The sequence below is a fragment of the Corvus cornix genome, chromosome 1 (assembly GCF_000738735.6).
Source record: "Corvus cornix cornix isolate S_Up_H32 chromosome 1, ASM73873v5, whole genome shotgun sequence".
In the NCBI taxonomy this organism is placed as follows: Eukaryota; Metazoa; Chordata; class Aves; order Passeriformes; family Corvidae; genus Corvus; species Corvus cornix.
The window spans coordinates 115,686,361-115,714,282 of NC_046332.1; the positions used below are offsets into that span (position 1 = coordinate 115,686,361).

The window sequence follows — 27,922 nt, forward strand, 5'->3', positions numbered from 1 at the left end:
CTCCAGGACATCGACCATAAAACATCATGAACAGCAACTCCAAACCCCCTCAGGTTTAGGCAGATCCCATAAATTTCACAGGGCTCCTGTGGAGAACTGCTGAAATCAAATCAAGGCATCTTCATCAGTGAGGAACAGCTCAACAGTTGCCAGAAGGTGGAGAACTAAAAACCAGCTGGAAATTTCCGACATGGAGTTGTTTCTGTAGAACCCCACATAAACAGGGATATGGAACAGAAAACCACTGAGCAGGTGCCTTCCCTTGCTGGGCAAGTATTGTGCAGTTTAAAGGGAATCATTCAAAGTAAAATATCCCAGAATCCCAGGATCCCTGAGGCTGGAAAAGCCCTCCCAGCCCAGCCAGGCCCAGCTGTGCCCGATGCCCACCTTGTCCCCAGCCCAGAGCACTGAGTGCCACCTCCAGCCCTTCCTGGGACACCTCCAGGGATGGGCCCTCCAAACCTCCCTGGGCAGCCCCTGCCAAGGCCTGAGCTCCCTTTCCATGGGGAAATTCCTGCTGCTGTCCACCCTGAGCCTCCCCTGGCCCAGCCTGAGGCCGTTCCCTCTCCTCCTGTCCCTGTTCCCTGGCAGCAGAGCCCGACCCCCCCGGCTGCCCCCTCCTGTCAGGGACTTGTGCAGAGCCACAAGGTCCCCCCTGAGAGAATTCCAATAAATAAATTATCCAAAAGTCAGCCTAACACAATCCACCCTCAGGAGATCAACTCTCACAGTAACTCTACTCTGCAGCCACTTCCCCATGGAATTTTGACCAGAAAGACACTTCCTTTCTATCCACAAGTTCCAGACTGATCCTACTGGGATGCATTTGTTCTAAAAACCAACACAACACATTCTGTGTCACCACGCTGGAGTTTTCACTCACTCCCTCATTAAAAAGGATGTTCCTGATGGGTTTCAACGGGAATTCTTCCACAGAGGATCTTCAAGTCTTTTTTTCAGTTGTCCAGAATAAAATGCAAGCACATAGATGGTGTGATGAAGACAGGGATGGCAGAGTGATAAGCAATGGGAGATGAGTCACATTTCCAGGTGAATCCAACCCTTCTGGCATCCAGGCCCCTCCAGACACCACTGTACTTACGGGATGGAAGCCTAAATCCTGGCAGAGCAGCCATTCCCAAAGGACTGAGCAATCAGGATGGAGAATCATCTAAATTTACAATCTTTTAATGCAAAGAACTGAGACTGAAAGGTTGAAAACTGCAATCCTTGGAGGGATAAACAGACAAGGAACTGAGTGAGAGGTTCAAGGATGTACCAGCACCTCCCTGCCTGCACACAGCAGGACTGGCACCAATCCCAGGGGCTGTGTGCAGCAATTCCAGCTTTTAGAATGGGTTTGAAAACACCTGAAGTTCCGGAAGAGCCGTAAGAGCTTTACAGTTAACATATTCTGACATGGAATAGTTTCAAACTGGAGTTGTTACCCATCGTTCTGCCAGGCTCTGGTGGCCACCAGCTGTAACTAAACAGTCCTAGAACCAAAGGAGGGCTGGGAGCATGGAAATAACCTGGCTGAATCACTCCAGAGACACGGAAAAGTCCTCCCACTTGGCAGAATCTAGAGGAAAATCAGCTTTTTCAGAACTATGTCCTACTGCACCCAAAGACAGGGAGCTGGTGATGCAGGAGGATCTAGGCTGGGTTCTAGGGATGATGGCATGCCAGTCCCAAAATCCCATTCCATGGCCTCAAAACCAGCTCGTCTGGGATAAGGAGGAAGCTGCAGAGCACGTAAGAACACTCAGACTAACAGATGAGGATTAAAGAACTCAAACTACAAGCACAGTCCATGAGAACCAAGCAGAGCTGTGTTCACACATCAGGGATTTGCAGACCTTGCTGGTTTTCAATTAAAAACTCCAAATTAGCTGTTACGCCTCCAACTTTTACTTTCATATTTTTAAGTCTGTTGCAATGTATCTGCTATTTACATATTATAGTATAATTATACCTACCATACCATGGCTTGGAGTAGGTTAATTGCATAGGAAGATTTACTACGTTTACATTTTTTTTTGTTGTTTGGTTTTGGTTTTTTCCTTAAATTACTTTTTTTTTTTCTCTCTCTTTTTTTTTCTTTTTAAAAAGCACAGTAAAGAGTCTGAGGACAAATTATTCAACTGTTTATCATACATAAGACTGCATGACTATAATACAAAGGGCTTGTCTTTTCATTTAACGTTACAATATACACAGCAAGTCCGGACTAGATCTTACAATCTGAACACAGGTATTTAACCTTTTCCATGCTGTTTATGTTTACAATGCACAGAAGTCCTGTAACCAAACTGTGTAGTAAAGCACACAAAACTGGACTGTAACATAACACAGTATGCAGAAGCACTGGATTTTATGATGGTTTTTTTTTTGTTTTTTCTTCTTGATGTAGAGGTTATTTCTTTGAACTGCTTTAGGTTTGGTGGGGGTTTTTTTTGGCGCTTGCTAAGGGGTGGCAACCGGCGCGCACGGTGTTACCCAGATTCCATATTACCCTTATATTCCTAGACAGCAGTAAGAACTGGATTCCTTTTTTTATATTGCTAAACTCAGCATCCTTTTCTAAGGTGACAGCCTTCCAAATCCTGTAAACTTCTCTGAATTACTGAGCTTTGAAAGAAAACAAAAAAAAAAAAAAAGAAAAAAAGCAGGGGGGGGAAAAAAAATCAATCCACTTTCATCCACAGGGTTGATGTGTCGGTACAAAAAGAAATATTTGATTAAGAGAACCATGATTTACAAAAAAATGATAATCCCAAGGATTCGTTCCCATTTACATGGTAGTCAGCTGCTGTGTTGCCACTGTGAGTATAAAAAATTCCACCTTTCCGGCTGAAAAAATCGACTTGGCCGCATGGAATTGACCATTTGCTGCTAAAATTAACTTTTCCAAGGGCTTACTGGCAGAGGTAGATCACTGCTTCTGTAAGAGAGGATGGGCAACACTGTTCATCTGGGATGGGCAATCAAGGAATTCACCTTCATTCTTTCACCAAGGGGTTTTTTTTTTCTCACGCAGCGTTCGGGTTTGTTTTTTTTCCTTTTCCTACAAAAAAAAAAGATCTCTTGGATGGGCCCATAAATTTTGCAACTGCCAAGCTGACTGTGTTATATTAAGGCAGCGTTACCCAAAAATTAGGCACCTGTTAAATACAGCCTGCTAACCTCAGGTCTCCCGTGAGGGTTTTGCTTTACTCAGCCTATTATTTTTGGACCTGTTTCATGCAATCAAGGTCTTGCCTTCAAGTTTACAATTATGTTAATAAGGAATACAAGAATCAACTGCTGGTTTCATAGCTTCTGGATCTAGTGTCCCTTTTAACCTTCAGAAGCCTGAACACATTGATAATGTAACAGATGTTATAGTCTCCAAGTAGATGTCAATCTATTATCTTCAGTACACAGATTGCTGTAAATGTATTGGCTATGAATTCAACAACAGTTCCAGTTTTGTTTAAGCAATAGTACAGCCATAATTTTTCAACTGACATTTAAAAATGGTCTAGTTACACCTTGTGTCAAAGTGCAGAACTGCTACATTATTGGTTACAGACATCTATGTGCTATAAAAACAGCTTTGGTACAATAAATTATCAAAAAAGAAAATAAATTTTTGTAAAATTCACAGCATAATTGTGAGGCAAAAAAGCAGTCACATAAAATTCTGCATTTTTTTTTTTTTTAAAAATGTTCAGGATGAACAGAAGACGTCTTTGTGCAGAAGTAATGGTGGAGAAAACCACGTGCCGAGAAAAAGCAAAAGAAAAAAGTAAAAAGCAGGAAGGGACACAGTTGTAGCTATTTCCATCAAACGCAAACCACTACTCCTGTGACCTTCAACCAATAAGGAAGTCAACTTTATGACACACGCAAAGTGACCTTGCAATACCTTACAATAAGTGGGTCACAAAAGTCTATTTTTAAAAGAAAGGCCTCTTGAATTACCCATTCTCTGTGTTTTCAGCATTAAGGACTGTCTGCAAAAGCATGTCCAAAAGTGATTGCATCTGAAATGGTAGGCTCTTCTAACTTAAGAGTCCAAATCCATAAGGCCAAAGGTTATCCCAAAGACCACCACTTAGACCTCCCCAGGACTGGCCAGGACCGACCCGTTGATTGCTTCTCAGTGCACCTCAGTTATGAAACCAGTCAGATTTCCATCCTAACTGCCCGTGGGCTCCAAAAGGTGGCACCCACAGAATTCCCATCACAATTGCTGCTTTGATCCTCAGTAGATTCAGAAAAGGAGAGTTCTGCTCACCGCCACTTCGCATGCTCAATGTGCCTCACAAACTCCGTCACAACCGTCCCTTTTTACAGCTGAAGAATAATATATTTGTGTAATCTGAAGGTCCCTCTTTCTTACAGTACTGCATTTCTGTGCCCATGGTTGTTTGGGGAACTAAAAAAAATATATATATTACTCACTCCCCCTCCCACCCCAAAAACTTCAAAGGGCCTTTTTTTAGAAATCATGTGCAATGCCTTTAAAAAGAAACTAGCTTGCAACTATGACTAACATTTGAACAATAACCCCTGTTGAATGAGAGCAAAAAAAAAAAAAAAATTAAAAAAAAAAAACCAAAAAAACCCAAAACCCCGCCCCAAAAAAACCAAACTATGACTAGGTTGTGGCAAGTTAAAATGGGGGAAGCAAAAGGTGAACACCACTAAGCTATCCGTTAAGGTGGGTCCAGACATGGCTCTTAAAAAAAAAACCAACCAAAAAACCTCCCCCCAGCAAAAAACCAACAACAACAAAAAAAAAAACTTCATTGTCCCTTTGCAATCTTTTCAAGTTTAAAAAAATAGTCAACTTTGCCCTCCTGTAGCGGTTCAGTGAGTTTATCTCCTTCTGATTCAAGCAGCTTTGCACTTTGTTTTTGGAAAAACACCACTTCTATAAAAACACACAAGAAACAAACTTAGTTTCAGTTTAGTCACGAGCTAGCCACAGGACTTTGCTGAACACAAACTCCTGTCATGGGAGACTCTTCTCTATCAATGCCTTGCCTCATGGCAAGGTGTCCTTCAGTCATGTAATGAGCAGGACCTGTATTAGCAGAAAACTGGTACGTGGGATGTCCAGCTATGCCAGTTTCTTGGCGCGGATTAGAGTAGACTGTTAAATTCATGTCCATAGCTCCGTTCTGTCCAAAGTCCAAGGTATTAGCAGCCACTGGGCGGTTCTGATAGGCCTGATTGCCTTGGTTACCAGTAGAGGAGGAAGATGTAGAGGAAGAAGTAGTTGAGGAAGACAGGGATGTCATGGAGTGGTGACTGTGGCCCACCTCCATAGAATCCTGGGTGGAGGAGCTGTTTGTTGGAGAATTGTAGACTCTCGGCCTGGTCCGGCTGCCCAAGGCTTGCTGTCCATGGTGGTGGTGGTGGTGGTGGTGATGGTGGTGGTGGTGGGAGCTGTTGCCGTGGTGATGGTGTAATGCATTCTGTTGTTGAGGGTTTACATGGAAGGTGGTTTCTTGAACCGGGTGGTTCTCGACAGTGACCTGGGTGGGAGCTTCGGTGGCTGTCCAACCGATCGGAGGAGGAAACTGTTGTCGAACCTGCGGTCAGGAGCAAAGTTACAATTAAAATGCTGACTCAAAGCTGTGATTTCACTGAATCAGAGAATCATAAAGGTTGGAAAATACTTCCAAGAGCATCCAGTCCAACCTTTGACCACCCTGTCAACTGACTGTCACATCCAGCTGGTTCTCGAACAATACATGAGAGATTAAGTTATTCGTTATTTTGAAATGTTACCCAGGCCTTGCAGTTGCACAATTTTTCTAGAAATGCAGGCATGTAGTTAAGAGTCATTTCCAATAGTTTTCTATATTTGCCTTAAGAAAAATGAATACACATCCTGGATGTTTTTCTCAAACAATTTAAGAAAGTCTGGTAAGTGACTCGGCTGTCAAAATTATAGGAGCAGCTTTACATTACAGTAATAATAACAGCATTTGTACAACACTTAGAAAAATAAAGCCCTGACCTCTGGCTGAGGAGCCTGGAGACAATAAGCAAAGCAAATTAAATTAAAATGTTGTAGCTCATACCTTGAAAGGTGCCAACAGCATTAGAGGAACCTCTGGAACAACACAGCTGATTAAAGGTTACTAAATGAGCAAAATCTATCTCCACACCAATTTATAGTTACATTTATAGGGGGGATTGACAGTTTTATCTGTTGTATGCTAAGATATCACTGCCTCAGCCCCACTGGAGCATTACCTGTGGGCTGTGTGTTTCACAGTCCATAGCTTGAACAGCAGCAGTGAAGTGCCCACCACTGTGTCGATGCTGGTGTGTGGGGTCTGACCGCGCCCTCCCGCTGTTGCTCGTGCCGGAAGATCCACCTGGAAAACCCCAACATGACAATAACTAAAGGGACAAGGAATTTACAGCTATGAAACAATGGCAGCATCAAGATTTATGAAGTGCTGCAAGGGAAAAGTATAAGATCTGTGGTAATCACTCACATTTTTGCTCATCTAGTTGGGTTTTGGGGTTTTTCTGTTTACCTGCTCCAGCTGATTAAAATAATTGTTTAGTGATCATGATTGATACATTTTTTTAACAGGAGAGGAAAAAAAAAATCAACATTTCACAGAATCATGGAATATTCTGAGTTGGAAGGGACCCACAAGGATCATCCAGTCCAACTGCACAGACCCCCCCCCCCCCCCAACAATCCCAGCCTGGGCATCCCTGGCAGCGCTGTCCAAACGCTCCTGGAGCTCTGGCAGCCTCGGGGCCGTGCCCATTCCCTGGGGAGCCTGGGCAGTGCCCAACATTAGAAAGCAGAATTTTGTCACCTGTTCGTGACCAAAACCCACCTGAGCTTGAAGATGTACTAGAGGTGGTTCCTGAAGACTGGGACTGCTCCATGGCAGGACTCGTGGACACGCTGTTACTCGTGTTGGTACCTTCGTCCGCTGTTTTCTTGAAGAAACTGTGCTGCAGGGCGTAGTAGGGCTGGATTCGTGTCTTGGGGTCATAGTCAAGCATCCTTAAGATGAGGTCTTTGAACTTCAAGTAGTCAGCTACAGTATGACCTGACTCCCCAGCACGGCGCCCACCCGGTCCTCCTGTCTCAACTCCCAGGATATTGTGGAGTTTGCGAGTTGCCGGTGGTTTGTATTCCTGTGGGAAGGGAGGAATTGCTTGGAATCAACGGGTGAAGCCTTGGGTGTGCACAGATTCTATATCAAAAGTTAAATCAAGTAAGGAAACTATTCAACACTAAAGGAAATGTTATTTAATTGACAAGATAGAATGCTAACAAACAACAAAGCTGCATTTTCAGTAAGACAAGATGTAAAACAAAGTAACAACTCACCATTTTATGTGTTTTGATATATATATTATCATCCTAATTATTTAACCTACCCTTTTTCCATCTTTGGTCTTCTTCAAGTTCCAAGTGCTATCTGGCAACTTCTCAAAGAACTTTCTTGCTTTGGGTGCTTGGTCGAGGATGTGGGTTGGTGGTATCCCCAAAACTTCCACTATTTTATTCATCTGATCCACCTGTCCCAAATAAAATGTGTTTGTGAAGGACAAGTGACAGCCAGCCCAGCTGGGGCACAAATGTCAGCAACTCACACAAGTTCTAAATTAATTAATTTAAGAAAAACTTAATATGTACAAAACAAGGAGTAAGAGGGAGACACAGAAAATTATGAACAGGCAATTTTGTGTCCTGACAAAAGTCATGATATTGATGTTTAATCCTTTCAGAATTATCAGACTTCCCTCATTTATGCATTCCAATTAAACAGATGAAAATCACGATGGTAATTAACAAGAGAAAAACCCAATTACTGGTACATAACTTACCTCATTTGCCCCACTAAAGAGAGGCTCTCCAGTGTGCATCTCGACTAAAATACACCCAAGGGACCACATATCAATTGCAAGGTCATAAGGCATTCCCAGTAGCACCTCTGGTGATCGATAAAAACGACTCTGGATATATTGGTATATCTGGAATAAAAGCATCTCAAGGTCACAATCACACACAGCATCCAAAGGGAAAGAATGACAATTCCACGTGACAAAACACAACTGCCATAAACATTTCGGTGGAGGAAAAGACAAGGTATCAGAGATACTAAAATCTACACATTCATGACAGTAATAAAAATATCTTATTGTTGATTTTTAGGAAAATATTATGCTCACAAAAAAAAAGCAGGAAGTTCAGCAATGTTTTCGTAATTGTGATTCTTAACACTTCAAAATTATCGTATTATTGATGAATAATGGATTTGGATAAATAATCCAGATGTGATCTCACCTCTCGCTGTCTGCCTTCAGCCCTTCCTTTTAGTTTATAGCAAAAAGTCCTTTTATACATCTAAATCTGTGTCTCATTGCTGCTTTCAATACAATATTCAATATTGTGATCTGCTTTTCCTAAGTTCATTATGGGAAAAAGCAATGGGGTGCTACTGGCCAGTCCCAACTCCTCAAGAGAGAAGTGGGGCACTTTTGGTGAAGTTAGTTCCTGACTTCCTGAATTCTTTTCCTAATGATCCAAACTGCAGTGTCACTAATTGTGAACAGGGGGCATGCTAAAGGAGTGCTCGTGGAAGGAAGAGTTAGGTGGAATAAGATAATAATAAAGGAGTATTTTATTAATTAGTACTGCAGATTTCTACAACCAAGTGTTGATACATTCTCTACTGACAAGGCACAAAAACACAGCCAAGAAGAAATAAAAACCATGGAAAATTTATCATGTGGTGGATTTTTATCTACTGGGGCACTAAAGGGAAGTGGTGGAGCGTCAAAGTGTTCAAAGAATGTGTGGATGTGGCACTTGAGGACTTGTGGTGTTTAGTGGTGAATGTGGTGCTGCTGGTTCATGGCTGGACTTGATCTCAAAGGTCTTTTCCAACCTTGACAACTCTGGGATTCTGAAACTCATATTTAAAGCTCTTGTGGACCGTGGATCCCTATTTAAATTATTGTTTTAAAATCACCATGAATGAAGTTCCAATGAGCTAGATGAGTACTATGACTTAAAAATCTCGCATTTTCCAGCAGCACGAACAGAATTTTCGCCGATTTTCCCCCAAACTCACCCTCTGCCCAAGCTGACACGAACTGCCAAAATCCACAATCTTGATGGCGCTCCTTTTGGGGTTGCAGAGCAGGATGTTCTCTGGTTTTAGGTCACAGTGAATGATGCTGAGCTCGGGGGTGGCCAGGAAGAGCAGGGCCGTGCACATCTGCTGCGCGAACTTGCGCGTCAGGTTGAGGGACACGCCGCGGAAGTTGGTGTTCCTCAGCAGGTCGTACAGGTTGTAGGACAGCATCTCAAACACCAAGCACAGGTGGTTCCTGAACATGAAGTGGCGCTTCAAATGCACTGGGGAAAAGGGGAAAATATCACTAACGAACGCTAAGAATTATGGGTTAATTACAACAGAGTACGTAGGAAGCAGGACTATCATTAAATAATAGAGCATCATTTATTTTTTCCTAGTTCTGTCTTATTTACAAAATATTTCTGCCATGCTTGGAGGACAAGAGGACATTTTACACATCCTCAGGTGCACCTCAGTAAAAAACTGCAAAAACTTGCGGAATCTTTTAAGTATTTCAAGCAATGTGTGAAATAAGAGCATTTTTTTTTCCTAGTTCTGTATTATTAACAAAATATTTCTGCCATGCCTGGGGTACAGGGGGGCATTTTACACATCCTCAGTAAAGCTGCATTAACCAAAACCTTATGAAATGATAAGATTACCAAAGTAAGTTATCACTCCCTTACATTGACAGAGGAAATATTTAATAGTGAGAATAATTTAAAATACACAATGACATCAAGGCAATTAATAAGCTGTGACTTCAGTTGATTACTTGAATTAATAAAACTGATGGATATCCCATAGGAATTGGATTTCCTATTCATTTCCTTCAGGTACAATGTCAGTTTATGAAAGGAACCAATCCAAGCCTTTTTTTTCATTAAATAAGTGAAATATTTATCACATTGCTCTGTTCAGAGGCCAGCAGGGTTTGCCATTGTCAAACCTTCAGGCTGCCACAAGAAAATTGAAATAGGAAAAACATTCCAGAGAAAAAGCAGCACTCTCCCCTTTCTGGCAGAATAAAATCTTGAATATGAGCACCATGAGAATTCAGACTTTTAATTAAGGTGGATTTTTGGTCAACAAATCCATGGATTTGTTTTCTCTGTTATCCCAGACCAGTTCCTTCTGTGTCCTTTACAACTTACCTGAGATGCAACCTTCTGCTCCCACCCTGCTGCCATTTCCTGCCACACATCCTTGTCCAAATTCCTGTTCTCTCACCTTTGGAACTCTCCTCCCACCATTCCATGTCCTGGTAGGCTTCCTACACTTGATTCCAACTCCTCCTCACCCTACCTGAGCTCACTGGACCCACCAGCTTGGCAAGAACCACCAAATATCATCACAAATGGTCCCAAATAGATGTGGAAATCAGCTGAAAGCAGCCTAAGCTCTACAGCAAGATCTAAACCATTCATAATAAAATAAAAATAAAGAAGAATTATTTCCATACCTATGTAGTACTTCATCTCAGTGTCATGTTTGTTCATCAGCTCGAGCAGTCTCACTTCAATCTGGGCCTGGTTTAAGAAAGCCTTCTTGTTTTTGATGATTTTGATGGCCACCCACTCCTGCTCCACTCGGTCATAAGCCTTCACAACCTGCCGGAGAAGCCAAATCCATCAGGAAACTCCCTCCAGTTTTCAAAAAAACCCACCCAAACTCCCTTTCTCACCTTTCTGAATTCGGAGGAAATGTTCTCCTTTTTAACTCTATACAACAATAAAGCTACAACTGACTGTGTGATGTTTATTGCAGCAATGTCACTTTATATGCAAATAAAATTATCTAAACCAACACTGTAAAAGGACTGCTAAGTCTGAGAAAAACTAAAAACTACAAAATAAAAGCTCCATCCTCCTTCCACCCTTGGCTAAAGCTGCAACCAGTCAAAACAAATGTTGCTAATGACATTTATAAGAGGTAAGATCCAGCACTAATTATTGTTTTAATTTAAAAACCCTGTTCCAACTAAAAAGCTAACTCAAACCAAAACTAAACTCAAGCTAAAAATGTGAATTGATGGCAAAAGGTGGAGGACTTCTCATTATAAAATGCAACACACACTGAAACATAATTAAAAGTTTTCTGTAGTAACATGAAATAGCACAAAAATATGTGTCTGAACAGGAACTCAGGATAACAGGACTGAGAAAAAAGAGTTTTAATTTCAAAATGAAACAGCAATAGCACTTCCAATTAAATACAAATGTGGTCCACATAAATTACATAAATACATAATGAGCCATTACCTGTCCAAAGGATCCTTTGCCTATTAAAGAGTCGATTTCATAGCGGTCCATCCACTTCTCCCCATTTTTCACGATGTAGTCGTAGTTGTCATCATCATAACCATCATTGTAAACTTTCCTCTCCTTTTTGTGACTGGAATCATCTCCCTGGCCCTGCTGATGCCGCCGTTTTTTTTTTGCATAGTAAACCTGGAGGGGAAAAGGAGCTTCCTTAAGAGCCCTGCTTAGAACAGCAGCTCAAGAAAGAGGAGAATCAACTTTTATTCAGCATCCTGTGGCTTTAAAGTCAACTTCTCCAAGTGGAAAACCAAGCAATCCTCTCCTCCTATTGCTCTGTTTGAAGTCAGGCCATTATTCCAAAGGGAAGTCTGGGTGAATAATTGAAGAACTGGGAAAGCAGAGCTAAAGGAATGTACTGACACTAATAAATAATAGTAGTAACACTGATCAGTGTACTAACACTAATAAATAATAATAATAATAATAATAATAATAATAATAATAACAACACTAATAAACGCAGTAACACTGATCTCTGGAGCAGGTGCAAAAGGAACAGATGCATCCCAGCACACAGTGCACACAGCAAAACTCAAAATGCTAAGGAGCCTGGAAACAGGAATTATCATTTGATCTTCCCACAAGACTGGGAAAGAATTCCAAGGAAGTCATTAATCACCATAAAATTCCATTCACATTCCCTATAATTGTCGAAGTTTGAAACCAACTAATGCTTTCCTGTAACAACCACAACAATTTTGTATTTTACATTTGTCAATAAAACTGAAATAATTCAGGGAAAACACTTCAGCACTTTCCTTAAAAGATCTTAGAAATATTAATAAAGTTTCATTGAGCTCAAAGTGTGCTTGTGGCACTCAGGTTTCCTCGTCCTGCAAGCTCAACATTTGTTTATAAAACAACAGAAAATAAATCCCAGCGTAAGAGAGTTCCTGTGTGCTGGACAGAAAGCAGGACCATGACACCCATGACCTCAAAGAAGATGTGAACAACTGAGAAAAAACTTGATTTTTTGGATCTCTTGATAAGATTATTCGTAGAAAATACATCTAAATCATGTATTGTAACAAACATCAGTGCACATTAAAGACATCTGGAGCCATTACCTCATTAATATGCTTGTATGTTTTGATCAAATCTACGGAGAGTTTCCTCAATGGAGCAGTGGCTGGATCACGAAAAGTTTGGGGCATCCGCCTCTGGAATAGGAACATGGCAGAAATCAGAACAAAAACCAGGAATTTAACAGTATAGTTACTAAATCAAATTGTGATATTCTTCACAGAAGTGAGTTCTTTAAATGCAAGGGGTTTTTTTTAACTAGTAGTAAAAAACCCCCACACCTAGTTTAGTTAAGTTACTTTTTAATATATTAATAATTTTTAATATATTAATTATTTTTTTAAAAGGAGTAAATTCCAAGATTCCTACTCTCCTCCCACTACACCCAACAGGTTTCATCGAAATCTCTTCTCATAACAAAGACTCTCCTCCATCACTCCTCCACCTCAGGGCTGACTCATGGATTGTCACCATATTTAAGGTACAGTTCCAAAGGAACTTTACAGGAGGTTCCAACGGAAGTTCACAGGAACTGCTGGAGAACTGGGCCAGCTCAAAACATTCAACTGCATTAAATTCCAAAAAAAACCAAAATCCAGGACTACCAAGAGACAAACCATCTCCAAAGGCCCAGTACTGCTGCCCTGCTGGACAAACTCTGGGAATTCCCTGTTCCCACCCAACCAGAGCCCAAAAAAGGAGTTTGGAGAGTGGCCAGTCCTTCAGTCTGCTCCTCCCTCCATCCCCTCACACAGGTGGCTCTGGAATATCCCCAGGGAGGAGAGCCCAGAGCCTCTGTGGCCAATCTGCTCAGGGCTGGCCCTGCCCAGGGCAGCAGTTCTGCCTCCTGTGCAGGGCAATTGCCGGGCTCAGGCCCTGCCCGTGGCTCTGGTGCCGCTGCCGGGCCCCGGAGCAGAGCCCGGGCCCTGCCCTGAGCCCTCCCTGCAGCCAGGGACAGCCAGGGCTGAGGGCCCCTCTCAGCTGGGGCTCCTCTCGAGGCTGAGCAGCCCCGGCTCCCTCAGCCTGTGCTGGGCACGGAGCTGCTCCAGGCCCTTCCTCAGCTGCGCAGCCTCCGCCGGCCCCGCTCCAGGAGCTCCCTGGCCCTGCTGGGCTGAGGAGCCAGAGCTGGGCACGGCACCCCAGAGGTGCCCCCAGGGCTGGGCACAGGGGCAGGATAACCCTGACCTGCTGGGAATGCTCTTCCCAGTGCACCCCAGGATCCCATTGGCCTTCCTGTCCCCCAGGACACTCTGCTGGCTCAGGGACAGCTCACTGTCCCCCAGGTCCTTCCCCAGCAGGTCACCCCCAGCCTGTGCTGCTGCCTGGGGTTGTTCCCCTCCAGGAGCAGGACAGAAAACCTCAGGGTGAGTTTAAGCAATTCCATTGGAGAAAAGCTTGTTCCATGTATGTTTTCCACCAGTATTACTTAACTAATAAATGAGCTGGAAAAGTCTAACTGCTCCTCTATGTTTTATAGGATAACTTAATACTTATAATGGTTGCTGTACAAATAACTCTTTTTTTTTTTTCTCCTCAATGACAAAATAAAAAGAATCACATCAAAGTAACCCAAAAAAGAAATTATAGAGAGTTTGTGCTTCTGAAACTGAACCTGCACTGAGGTACCTGAGGGACCACCCTAGAAAGCCAAACTCCCCTTCTCCTCCTGTGTGGGCAGGGGTAAAGACATTAATTCTATTTTATTACAAGGACAAGCACTTTGTAAACATCAGGAAACTGTTGGAAAGTTTCCTAAACAAACTATCGGACATTTACAAAACATTTTTGTTTCTTCCTTTCATCTGGCAAACAAATGTGGCCCATGAAATAAACCCCACCTAAAGAGGATCTCTTTTGGTTCCCTCCCACAGCTCTGAGCAGCAGCAAGTCCTGATCCAGCTGTCACTGTTACAGCTCTTCAAATCCAAGGATTTCCTTCAAATTCCTTAATCTGACTTAAAGAAGGTACTGGAATATGGGAACACTGGTGGGTTTTGCTGGTAAAAGAAACCAGGGTGTGGCACAGGAATATCAGGAATATTGGCAGGGCCCCGTCTCTGTCCTGGGCTGGATCATCAGCACAGGGACTTAAGTTCTGAGGGAAGAGTCTCAATATGGAAGAATTCCATAGTTCAGACCAATTATTCCCACAAAAAATTGCTCTAATTTGGAAAGGGAGTTTGTAGGACAAGTCTTCATATTCGTTTTCTACTTTGTAAGTCAAATTTCCTTGCTTACTTCAAAAATAAAAACCTAATTTCTCCTCTGAAATAAATAGCCTGATGAAAAAAAATTATAATCTGATTTGCTGCCATTCCCTAATTGTAAATTAAATTCTGCAGACTACTGCAGCCAGTCCCTTATTTAAAAAGTGCATTTTGGCAGTCACACATCTCTGGGCACACTCTTGAACCTGTATGAACCTTTCCACAAGTTCTGTTTTGCTCTCCTGGGTTCATAAAGTTTTGGGTTGATTTTTTTTCCTCACACTTTTATATCGAAAAATTTTTAATATTCTCTTCTGTTTCCCAGAGAGATTCTTACTCCCTTCTTCCTGATGATGGAAGACCATGGAACAAAGTAGTCTTTATCCATTTTATACAATCTGGAATTCTTTATTGTTGGGGTAACACTGATTCCTGTCCTGGCTTCAAGGAATGCTCAAGCACCAAAGAAAAAAAGGAAAGGGGAAGGGGAAGGGGAAGGGGAAGGGGAAGGGGAAGGGGAAGGGGAAGGGGAAGGGGAAGGGGAAGGGGAAGGGAAGGGGAAGGGGAAGGGGAAGGGGAAGGGGAAGGGGAAGGGGAAGGGGAAGGGGAAGGGGAAAGGAAAGGAAAGGAAAGGAAAGGAAAGGAAAGGAAAGGAAAGGAAAGGAAAGGAAAGGAAAGGAAAGGAAAGGAAAGGAAAGGAAAGGAAAGGAAAGGAAAGGAAAGGAAAGGAAAGGAAAGGAAAGGAAAGGAAAGCTCCTATTTCACAAGCTTCAGTCTCTATCTGGTGGCCAGACTGCAACACTGCAAGCTCAGATAAATCTCCCTAAAAACACAACACAAATCAGAGATGCTGCATCTCAGGTCTGAGAGACCAGAAACTAATTTAATTACAATTATAAATGTCAGGGAATACCCACAGAAAAGGCCCCATTTACGTATCCTCAACACACTGGTGACAAAGGACATTTTATGGGAACTGTGACTTTTAACTCAGGTGTGCTGTTTGAACTCCCAGCCTTTGGGGGTGGAACACACAACAAATGTCACTCTTTTTGGACATTTTCTTTTTTGTCCAAGCAGATGGCATTGTTCCTTTTTAAATGATTTTTATTTTGATTATGGAGAATCTTGAGCTGTTTATGGGATGCTTTAATTCAGATTTTATGAAAAAAACAACCAAGATCCACCACCATCCAAACTGATTAAAAGAAGAGAGAGAAAAAAAAATAAATTCAGCTTGTGTGTAGCACATGTTCCACTTGACAAACAGAATAAATAATGAAGATTTTATCGTGTAAGGGCAATTTTAGCAAGAATTCCAAGTGTAAGGACTTATTTAATTGACCTGCATGGCCACACTGATGACAGGGACTGCTGAAGTTAAACCATCATTAACAGGAATGTTGATCAGGTAGTGGGAATATCTGAATTAAGGATTTTTAAGCGGTGCTGCAGCGTGAACTTGGCAATGATCTTGGTGTGATCAATAAAATCTCTGGCCAAGATCTATCTGGTCAGTAAAATCTCAAATTATGCAGAGTGATCTTAGATAAACAGAGATAGAAAGGTGTCTAGCAGTCAGCCTGACCTTCCCATTCCAGGTGTTTCATGAAAGCTGAACTGCTGGAATTTGTTACCAAAATCTCACCTCAGCTCCTTTATCAAGTACATCAATTTTCTAAGCATTTCGTTATTAACTGAAAAGAGTTCCAGGCAATCTGAGCATCCACAATGGAGATAAACAGAGCCTCAGAAAAAAGAGACTTTGAAGTTGTGACAACTTTTAAACTCTTATCTTGTATTCCCATCAGGCTGCATTGAACTCACAGGATGGAACCAGTTAAAACTGGACAGAGAAGTATTAATTTGTTACTGCTACAGGAGAAAGATCCCAGAGATCCCAACTTTTCTGTTCACTCTGGACCATGTGCTCCCAGACTTCCCTGAAACTGAAGCACTCAGCAGCCACAGCCAAGATGAGGACCCATCCTGCCAGCACTTTTTGGGAAAAAAAAGCCCTAAAACCAACTCCTGAAGGAAAAAAAAATTTAAAACAGAGCTGGAAGTTTTAAACTGTGATTTAAAACCTCATAAATAAGTGAAAACCAAAACAATCTGGCTGGTCTTGGAGTATCTTCCTAGAATTCTTTGATCCTTGTCAGTGACAGGTTTGGGGACCACAGCCAGAAAGCAGTAAGTGCAAGAGAAGATTATGTAAATAATTTTTTAAAAGCAACTTATATGTAATTATTTATATTATTTACATGTAACATAAACACATATATTTTATATCATTTTAATATAAATTGTCCTTATTGTTTCCTAACCTTTAATCTGAAGCTGGGAATGATTCCCAAAATAACAGAATATGCCCTGCGAGCCACTACAACCCCAAATCCAAGCAGGACAGAGCAGGAATAAAAGCAATAAATTCACATTCAAGGCCTGGCTTCCTTTTTCTGGTTATGAATTAAAATCATTGCAGGAACCTGAACCAGACACTCCATAAAAAAAAAAAAGGAGTCAGCGTGCAGCAAAGACGCAAAAATAACCTGAAGAACATCCTCAGGTAATTACTGAAGCTCAGGGAGTTGGAGGCAAGGATGGCATATTTGGGGAGCAGCTTTCCCAGCAGCAGCACCGCGGCGCTGCGGCCAGCAGAGGGGGGCTGGAGCTCGGGAAAGGCTCCACCTGGAATCCCGGCAGCGCCGAGTTGGGAAAATCCCGATTTCCTGATCGCTCTGGCTGCTCAATCCACCAGGGAACGGGAGCAAAGGGGCTGCAACTCGCTGTCAATCAGCTGCTGGGTACTCACACCCAAACAGGTCGCTTCTAGGGCACCCAAACGGGGTATTTTAGGGCACCCAAACGGGGTATTTTAGGGCACCCAAAGAAGCTACTTTTACGGTACCTAAATGGGTTACTTTTAGGGTACCCAAACAGGTTATTTTAGGGCAACCAAACAGGTTATTTTAGGGCACCCAATTAGGTTACTTTTAGGGCACCCAAATAGGTTACTTTTAGGGCACCCAAGCAGGTTATTTTTAGGGTACCCAAGCAGGTCAGTTTTAGGGCACCCAGACTAAGTTACTTTTAGGCTGTGGAAGGCTGTAGCACCCAAGCAATCCCAATGGTCCAGGCTGCTGATGTCAGGCAATTCCAGGAAACTGAAGCTCCTAGACCCAATCCTTGTCTGTTTGACTGCATGTGAGCCACTGCATTGAAAGGATCCACTTAAAAAAATTTAAAAGCTTCCTGAATCTGCCTGAAGTCACCTCTTCCCTCCTCCTGTTTTTATGACTATGTTAAGATCAAACTATGAAACCATCTCCAACAGCCAATTCTTTTTGCTGCACGTTAAAAACAGGATCTTCTGGAAGATAACCACTGGAGCAAAGGAGGCTCAGGGGGGACCTTGTGGCTCTGCACAAGTCCCTGACAGGAGGGGGCAGCCGGAGGGGTCGGGCTCTGCTGCCAGGGAACAGGGACAGGAGGAGAGGGAACGGCCTCAGGCTGGGCCAGGGCAGGCTCAGGGTGGACAGCAGCAGGAATTTCCCCATGGAAAGGGAGCTCAGGCCTTGGAAAGAGCTGCCCAGGGAGGTTTGGAGTGCCCATCCCTGGAGGTGTCCCAGGAAGGGCTGGATATGGTGGGCATCGGGCACAGCTGGGACTCATCTTGGAGATCTTTTCCAACCTAAATGATCCTGGAATTCTGTGATATGAACTTACAAAGGCAGAAATTACCTTTTGTGACCAAAGAGAGTTTGCCATTATTAAAGACTGGTCTGTGGGGCAAGACTTTTGTAAGAAAAAAAAAGTTATTTTTTAATCAAGATGAACAAGAGCTGAACAAGATGAACCAGAGCCGTAGAAGGGCAACTCCAAGAGAAAGATCAGCAGATTGGTTTAGCACAGAGACCAGGTCTAGAGCAGATGATCTGAGCCACCAGCATGAAGATCTCAGCTGGATCTGGCTGTGCAGATAAAATCAGAATTGCAGTGCAAAGACAAAAAGCCACTGAGTCCCCACAGAGGCTCACACAGAACTTCCACTCCAAGGAGGAACCTGGTGAGGAGATCTCTTGGTGGGACTGGGTGATGGGAGAAGCACAAGAACTCGAGGGAGGAAAGAGGCACAGAAGGCAAGTACTCAGAAGACTTCAGAAAGCTGGCCACCATCAAAGCCAAGAACATTGATTCAGTAGGATTGTGCTGGTGCTGCAAAGACTGCTCGATTGCCATGATGAAGGTGGCCAGCTGATCATTTCCTCACATGGATAATGTCCATACAATCTAAAATTCCTTGAGTTTGTTTCTAAAGTGCCTTAAAAGGTTTAAGGTGCAACTTTTCTTGACTGACCAACCTCATTGTAGAAGTTCTGGGAGACCTTTAACCCAAAAAAACTCGCATAAAATGCCTTTGAAGATCCTCAAGCTAAGTATTGTTATATAGGAGCAGATTTCCTCTTCCAGTTGGATTGGCTCTCAGGAAAGGAAACCCATCCTTGGCCAGCTCTATTCACTTTGCCCCTGTCACTGGAGATCTCAAAATCCTGGCATCCAACATCCCAGCACTTGGTTTGACCATTCTCATTCTCTCTAATCCTTTCCTCCTCCTGCAAAAGTGTCTCCCTACAGCACCAGAGCATCTCTTGATAGTACTGAAGAGTTTTCTACCTAAAACATCTTGAGCAGCAAAACACTTCACCTACATCCTCTTTAGTGAAACATTCCTCATTCCTCATCAATCTAAACCAAATTTTCAAGTTCTGACTTACGGGCTTTGTTGGAACCAATCTGCCCTTTTGTTTCCACAACTGGACTGTGGAATTTTTAAAAACCAAGAGAATTCCCAGTTATCCAGAGCAACAGCAGCTCTTGTGGCTCCCGGTACTCTGAATTAGGGAGCTCTTTCAGCAGTTCTACCTACTCAAGTAAATTATCTTCTGTGCAAACTATATTCCATTTACACCAACCAGTGACTCGGCAGTAAAAAACTGTCCATTAGAATAAAAAAGCAATCAGATAGTAACAAACAGCACAAAAGTTAAAAAAAATAGTTATTAAAGAGCTTTTTACAGCTGTCCACTTGGCCAATCTTTTTCTCCCCCAATTTCAAAAAATGTTACAAGCAGAATAAGCATAATAAATAAGTTCCAGAAGTTTAGAAACAACTACAAAAACTTACTTTTGAAGTTAGAGTGTATATATATATATATATATATATATATATATATAATACGTGTTTCTGAGTATGTAGTTGTATATTAACTCCTTCCTTACAGAGTCAGGAGTTAATTAGTTTAAAAAAACCCAAACCTACAAGAATAAATGCCCTGATCCTGTAATTTATGGTTGTATAATATATGGATGGAGATGGACTTTTCACAAAGGGTTTAGAGTGACAGGATATGGGGAAAACTACCTTAAACTGACAGAGAGCAGAGTTAGATGGGATATTAGGAGGGAATTTTTCCCTGAGGGTGGGCAGGCCCTGGCACAGGGTGCCCAGAGCAGCTGGGGCTGCCCCTGGATCCCTGGCAGTGCCCAAGGCCAGGCTGGACATTGGAGCTTGGAGCAGCCTGGGACAGTAGGAGGTGTCCCTGCCCATGGCAGGGGTTGGAACTCAATCTTTACAGGTCCCTTCCAACCCAAATGATTGCACAGTTCGACATTTCAAGAACTCCCAGATGTAAAAGGAGCTTTCCCCCCATACCTGGTTTGTTAATGGGAGTGGCTGCTCGAGCTGGTCAGCGTAGGATAAGGCCGAGACCTGCTGGTCACTGATGTTCTGCTGCCGCCGGTCACTGTACTGCTGATGCGAATGGGACATCTGTCCAGCCATCTGAAGGCCAGCAGCATGGAATGAAAACGATGGTGCAAGCCGAACAGATGAAGGTTTGCATGCTGAAGTCTCTCCTCCTGCGAAGACAACGTGAGGGTTAAGCAGGTGATGGGTTGAAAATACTGCCCTGTGGTCAGGATCCCAGAGCTCATCGGCACCGAGTGCTTGGCACACACGGGAGATTCCATAGGGAGTGATCCCAGATACCATCCTCAGGGAAAGGTTATCTACAGGGCTGGACAGGAAGGCTGGACAGGGACTTCTCCCAAGGACATGGGGGAATGGCCTTAAGCTGAGGGAGGACAGGGTTAGATGGGATCTTGGGCAGGAATTGTTCCCTGGGAGGGTGGGGAGGCCCTGGCACAGGGTGCCCAGAGAAGCTGCGGCTGCCTCACCCCTGGAGGTGTCCAAGGCCAGGCTGGAGCAACCTGGTCTGGTGGAAGGTGTCCCTGACGGTCAGAACTCAATACTGAAAAGTCCCTTCCAACCCAAACCATTCCATGATTCTAATCCTGAGCGTCCCATTTCTCACATCCCCACCTGGGTGTCATAATTCAGTCAGAATTTGACAGGGTTTATTCCAAACACACTAATTCCATGTACGGATTCCACAAAAGCCAGAAAAACACACAGGTTCTGCCTTTCTGGGTTGCTCCCAGCAACTTTCTTGACTGATTGTACCAAAAGAAAGGAAAATCCTGTGTCCAGCCTCAGCAGCTCATCTTCATTTGGGGATAAGGTTTAGGGGTGATGATGGGACTGGATGATCCCAAAGGGCTCTTCCAACCCTGGTGATTCTGTGAATCCCTGATTCCCTGTTCTCTGTGTTTATGCCTCCCTAAAAAGTGCAGCAAACAAAGAGCAGCTGCAACGTGAACGCAAAATTATCACTAAAGATTAAATTTAGAAGGAAGGTGTTAAACAGCCAAGCACCTGACCAGCAAAGGGAAATCCCCATTTCCTTTACAGTCCAAACCTTGCAAGAAAATACAAGCACTAGAAAACAGTAGATTAGTACAGCCAAGATTTGGCTTTCTTAAAAATAACTATGTTAAAAGAAAATTAAAATATTGATGTTGATATTGCACCATTGACTCAACATCTATCAGGGCAAGAGAAGAACTGCATGGATGAAATCAAACACCATTTTACATTGGTTATATTAAAATATTAACCATTTTAAGTTAACATTGCACAGAAAATTACTTTTAACTCTTCTACAAAATGTCCATTAAAAACTGAGAATCAGAGTTAATCTTCCATCTCTACAACTTGGTGAAGTTAGTGAACATTTCCTTTTCAAGATTCACTGAACACTCCTGTAAGAATGGCTGAACATATGTAAGACATCATCCAGTATCTCTACTTTCTGCTCTTTTAATTTCTGAGGTTCTGCTTACCCTGAAAAAAAATCATAATCTCACTTAGCAACATCACGGTGACTGAAGTAAAAGTCAAAACAATATTTAAATCAGAGAGTCAAAAATACCACTAATTCTAAAGTGTAGAGCCAGTTACTTTCAAAGGTTTCTATCTTGTATTTTTTTACCTCAGGCCACAGGTTTCCAATAGACAGATACCTGGACAATTACAGAACTTAATAAAAACAGATTTTATTTTTAAAAAATTCTGCCCTTCCACAAGTTCCTAAAAAAGCAGAAAGCTCAAATATATAAAGCCAAAAATCCTGGCACCGTGGGGTTCTCATTTACAGTTTGACTTCATAGGATCTTCTGACACTCCAAAAATCACAACAAATCTGGGCACAAACTGAATAATGCACTACACACATTTAAGATGAAGTCAAAAAGTAAAGTAAAAGAGTGTTAGAAGTATAATTATCCCACAAAACAGAGTTGTAATTTGATGTTTTGATTCAGCTTCAAACTTTCCATGTTTGTAGACCTTTTCCTCCCAAGTCCACCTGCATCCAAATCCATGAATTTTATTCTTTTAGTTAAACATTTTTTGGAATTTGATGTTTGTGACTAACAAAGAGGTCCCTGTTGGCTTGGAGGGGAGTCCCACAACAAATGTGATGCCACGAATCCAAACTGTGTCCAACAAGAACCTTCTTAAACCAGGAACACAAATGGTTGCACAGCAAATCTCAGAAAAAAGGACAAGATTAGAGCCTGACCAGCCCGATGACGTAAGAATGACAAGGAGATGGATGGGAATTGGCTAACTCATCCCCATGTTCCCATCCCAAATGGAAAAGCACTTTAGTCATCTCCTAAATGGGACCGACCTCACCCACGTCACCAACGAGCAACAACCACCTGGGTCAGAAGTTCAGGATCTGTAACCACAAGGATCAGCAGCCAAGTAATTCCATCTTTCCAACTTGTCCCTGTCCCTGCAAGGAAGGCACTGGAGTTCACAGCCTCGTGCTGGAAGCAGTCCTGGCCACCAACACAAACAAGTCACGCTCAGCTCTGGGCCCTGATGAAATCCCTGCCCTTGCCACATCCCAGACTTTGCTCCTGGCACCTGCAATCCAATCCCAGGACATCTAATCCCAAGAGAACACTCCTAGAAACACCCAGTGACACGTTAGGAAGAAAGGAAGGGGGAAAGAAGGACTGGTTAGAATAGAAATCTTGACCTCCTTTAGTTTTAGGTCGAGGAGTCGCTCCAGAAATAGGGACATTTGTGCACATCCATTAACTGAGGCTCACAAAGCCTCTGGTGGCTCAGAGATTGCTTTTTGGCTCATTTGGAGAGCTCCAGACATCCAAAAAAATCAGAGATCTGCTGACCACCAGAGCAGGACTAAAATCCACCGGCACTTGTTACCACAACACATCCAGAACTTCCACAGGACATAAATATCTATGAACAAGGTGTAGTCAATCATCAATTTTCCTTTTTAACCACTACAAGTTCAAGTGCTCACACCTCGTAAAGCACCTTGGGAAGAAAATAAAGTAAAAAACCCCAAAACATATGCCAAGATCTCTAAGCATGAAGCCCATTAAGGGAAGAGATTATGGATTGGAAGTGGGTAGAATTATCTTACAAATAGGCCTTACCTAATGTTAGTTCGGGGAAGGCAAAAAAATACCCACCTTGCTGTGTATTTGCACTCAAAAGAGGCTCACAGCTCAGAACTACCTGAAAATAGACACACTGCAAAAATGGATTCCCTCATCATAAAGGAGAAGGTTTATTTCTTTAAAGCATCATCTCAACACAGTGGAAGAAGAATAAATTTATTTCTTTGGTGAGGATGGAAAATGCTTTTCTCATTCAAAATAGCTGTGTTTTAAATGGATTTTTTTTTTTCATGGATGTTTTGGGGCCTCCCCACCCCAAGTGTCCAAGCCCAGGCTGGATGGGGCTTGAGCACCCTGGGATAGTGGAAGGTGTGCCTGCCCGTGGCAGGGAGTGGAACTGGATGATTTTAAAGTCCCTTCCAACCCAAACCATTCTGGGATTTTATGATTTTTTCCAAGCAACAAAGAAATTATTAACTCCAAGCAGAAGTAATATTTGAGATGCTGGTTACCGAGGAGTCTATAAATGAAAGACAATTGGTGTAATATTGGAAAAGTTGGTGTAAAATTTTGCATCAATCTTTAAGAACTCAATGTATTTTTTCAAGATTCAATTCCCTCCCTCATCCATTTGAGATCCTATTATTCCCATTTTGACATCAGTTCACACAACTCATTTAGACATTAAACCTCCTCCCAGATAAAGTACCTTAAGGTCAGGTGGTGAAACACATCCGTGGCCCTCTCCTTTCAGCTACAGCGAGGCACAAACATTCACTGACTGATGGGGAAGAGCTGCAGGTGACTGAGTGACCCCAACAGTGGATCACCAATCCAGAAAAAATGTGTGGATTGTGGCCAAAGCCCAACTGGCCACAGGACTGGGCTACCTCCAAAGGTCTCTTCCAGCCTCAGTGTTTCCATATTTCTGTGCCACAAAGTCAGCACAAAGTGAGATTTCTCCCCGAATCAGGAGTTGTTAGAGCATCTCCTCTGTTGGGTAAGACTGCACCTGCAAATCCCACCAGTAATTCCAAGGTTTCTTTGCATTCCTGCCATCCAGCTCATTAAAGATCTACTTTGCTTCTCAAAGTATCTTTGTGACTCTCTTTGTCCCTCTGTCACACTTCTACCCAAGTGTTCTACTGAGGTGCATTCATAGTGAAAGATAAAAAAGGAGGCACAGTCAGACAAAAATCATTAGAGCATTAAAAAAGGTGACATTTCCTTAATACATCTTCCTACTTCTCGCCTCACAATTAAAAATTAGCCCCCAAAAAGAACCACTGTGACAGTTTGAACCCTGTGAGTGATGCAAGTTTGCCTTCAGGACTGACAAAAGCATCTCCCAAGTGCAGCAACAGATCTTGGTTCCATGACACTGGGAGATAAAGAGTTATCTTGCTGATAACAGAACCTTTGCAACAGCCTTAAAAACACTTCCTTGCCTGCTGATTCTCGTGCAAGATGAAGCAGGTAAGAGCAGTCAAAGTCCCATCAGCATTTATTCCATACTTCTAAAAGTTTAAATGCAGTAATTCCCCAATTTTGGAATGTTCAAAGACAGGTTGGACAGGGCTTGGAGCAACTTGGGGTAGTGGAAGGTGTTCCTGCCCACGGCAAGGGGTTGGAATTAGATGATCTTTATGGTCCCTTCCAACCCAAACCACTCCATGATCTCAGGCTGAAGTGTGAAACCTCCTCTGCACAATTCACTTTCCATTCTCTTTGCCTTGCTAGACCTTTTCTTCCTTTTCTTCAACACCTTCCCTCTAAAGATTACTGCTTGACACAAAATGTTTTGAGCTTCTTTCCCCTCATCTCCCTCCTGTCCCACCCTCCCTTCCTGTGTTTGGGTTGCTCAGCCATGTGCAGATATTCCCCCTATTCCCTCTCAGGGCTACGCTGGCAGCTGAGTGAGAAGCTGCCAGAAAACGCAACCTGGGAATAAAAGCGAGAAGTGTCTTGCTCCCCACAAAGGCTGTTCTCCTTTCCACAGTCAGAGTTCAAGAGCTTGTGGGCCCACACCACAGACCAAGTACGGGTCTTACTGCACAGGACTGGTTCAGACTTCGAATCTTTTTATTTCCAACCCCTGCTAAGCTACCACAGGTGAAGGCAAGCACTTCTTGTTGCTTTATTCTGTATTTAAATTAGTGAATGTGAAAGCAGCCCAGTGTCCTCTCTAAGAACATCCTGTGTTAGCTGAGGAACTGTACAGCCCTCTTCCTTCATGTGAGATCCTTCTCCTTTTGTTGCAAAGTTAATTGTTCTGTGAAGTTCTGGTGTACTTTATTTTTCAAAATCTCTGCTTGGAAAAGCTCTCGGCATCCATGAGCAGTGATGCCTCAGCTATTGAAGAGTGTCTGGAAAAGGGAGACTGATCCCCGCACTGCTCTAGCATCCAACCACCTCTGTGCTGTATTAGCACATCCCAAAACAGACAGTGAGCAATTAGCAACAAGCACTTGTACCTGACAACTCTCTGTTCAAATAAACCCACACTGAAGACGAGTCAGACCTACCAGAGTTCTGCCTGAGCATCACAGATGTCAACCACAGGGGACTGGAGAGTTTAGAACAATCATCTTTCAGGCAATCAGCAAATGCCAACCTGAACTCTGAGTGAACTTCTGCAGCCCTGCTCTGCCCATTGTCCCCATGCATGGGGTTTGAAGTGACTGCATGAGAACGTGGGGGTACAGGGACCTCTCTCAGCTTGGTCTGGAATGGGAAAAGCTGAAAGAACCCAGGGAAAAGCTGAGAGAACTCAGGGAACAAAGGGAAATTACCTGCGGCAGCTACCGGAGAACAATCCTGTTATAAATATCCCACACGAGTTCCTCCTCTGGAGGAACTTTATTATTGTGGGGGAATTATTAAGAATGGCTGCTTCAGAAGTTATCCTACAATAACTATTCAGCCAACTTCCCTGTACAGAAATGTCAAACACTGCTTTCCCTCAGAGCAGAATGAAGCCCTAAACTAAGAAACAACCCCCCTGTCCAATCCCATTCATGGGTCAACACTCCCATGGATTCCTCCTGCTCCCAGCTCCTGCTCTTCCCCACTGGATGGAGCTGCAGGGAGGACACAGTGCTCAGGAGGTGACATCAAACTCCTGGGTGCCATCTTTTCCCAGCCTGGAGAAAAACTAGGCCAAGAGCAGGTTCATGAACTGCTGGGCCTGTCTTGGCTGGTTTCTTCCCTGGATGATCTGCAGCAGGAGGTGGACTTTGGGCAGGACTTGTGGTCTGTGGCTTTTGTGCAATCAGAGGACACCAGTTCCCCTTTCCTGGAGAAAAACTGGAGCTCAGACCTGTGACAGGGAAAGATTGGGGGAAATATCTTCCCAAAAAAAGCCACTTCAAAAATCTGGTACCAAAAGGACTGAATGCCGCTACTACGTTGTAATTCTCCCACTACAAGAGAAAGAAGTTTCTAAAACTCATTCAATCCACTGGCAACACTATATAAATCTGTGTTTCATTAACTTATAAATATGACTTTGAGTACACTCCAGAGAATCTTAGAACTGAGAAAATGTTGTGAAAGTGAAACCACTTTTTTTTAATACATGAAGCCCAAGATTGCCAAAATTCTCAGCTAAAATCTACAGGAAACACAAGCACTCTTAACTTTCAAAGTCAAAATTAAGCTCTGTGAGACCTCTGCTCTTCCATTTCTGCCCTGGAGAAGCACAGCTAAAAAACACCTGGAATTCCACAAGGAAACAGGGAGAACTGAACCTACGGACAGGCCTACAAAGGACTGAATGGACTGAAAAACCACTAAAATGAAGAGCACTGTGCCCAGAAATTAGGAAAGCCCAGAATCTTTCCCCAGCTTTAATTTAGTGCCTCCATGTCAATAAGTTATGATTCTATTTAGCTCCATGAATGCCCTGTTTGTTTTAGGGGGCAGAATGGAAGCAGCGCTCCCTGAATAGGTGGCCATACAATAGATCTTTTTATTTTCATTGTGTTTAACATAATATCCCTTGACGCTCTTCAGACTGTGCTCCAAATAAAATTATTCCTGGCTGCATATATATTCTATAGAGTGGTCATTGTTTTTGCATCCTTGGAATTCACAAACAACCATTTCCTTCTGCAGCGTTCTGCATTTTCTCCTGTTCTGCAGAAAAACAGCGAGGCATGGGATAAACACCAAAGGGCTCCATGATTTAAAGTTTTGTATCTTCAGGACTTTGCAAAGACAAGGAACGCATCCTAGCAGGTAAATCTCTGTTTTACAGAGCTCCACAGCTTTACAGGTTAGGAAAAAAAAGCTCCTTTTTGACACACTGCCCCCATGTGATCCTCCAAGAGAGGATATCCCAGGATTTAGAGAGGAAACATTCTCAACTGTGCATCTGTACACACTCCAACAGAGTTATTACTGAGGG

General features: G+C 42.9%; 1 protein-coding gene across 2 annotated transcripts in view; it reads right to left on the reverse strand.

Annotated features, from left to right (window-relative positions):
* Positions 1-2,126: 2,126 nt before the first annotated feature.
* Positions 2,127-27,922, reverse strand: part of DYRK1A (dual specificity tyrosine phosphorylation regulated kinase 1A) — a 70,177-nt gene continuing 44,381 nt past the window's right edge. For both annotated transcript variants that reach the window (XM_039553482.1, XM_039553481.1), the window contains exons 3-12: positions 20,387-20,592; positions 12,508-12,600; positions 11,381-11,569; positions 10,582-10,729; positions 9,114-9,400; positions 7,864-8,010; positions 7,414-7,554; positions 6,861-7,167; positions 6,256-6,380; positions 2,127-5,585 (exon numbers count right to left, since the gene is read on the reverse strand). In XM_039553482.1, the coding sequence (XP_039409416.1) occupies positions 4,962-5,585; positions 6,256-6,380; positions 6,861-7,167; positions 7,414-7,554; positions 7,864-8,010; positions 9,114-9,400; positions 10,582-10,729; positions 11,381-11,569; positions 12,508-12,600; positions 20,387-20,592 (2,267 nt within the window). In that variant the 3' untranslated portion in view covers positions 2,127-4,961. The remainder of the gene's footprint in view (positions 5,586-6,255; positions 6,381-6,860; positions 7,168-7,413; positions 7,555-7,863; positions 8,011-9,113; positions 9,401-10,581; positions 10,730-11,380; positions 11,570-12,507; positions 12,601-20,386; positions 20,593-27,922) is intronic.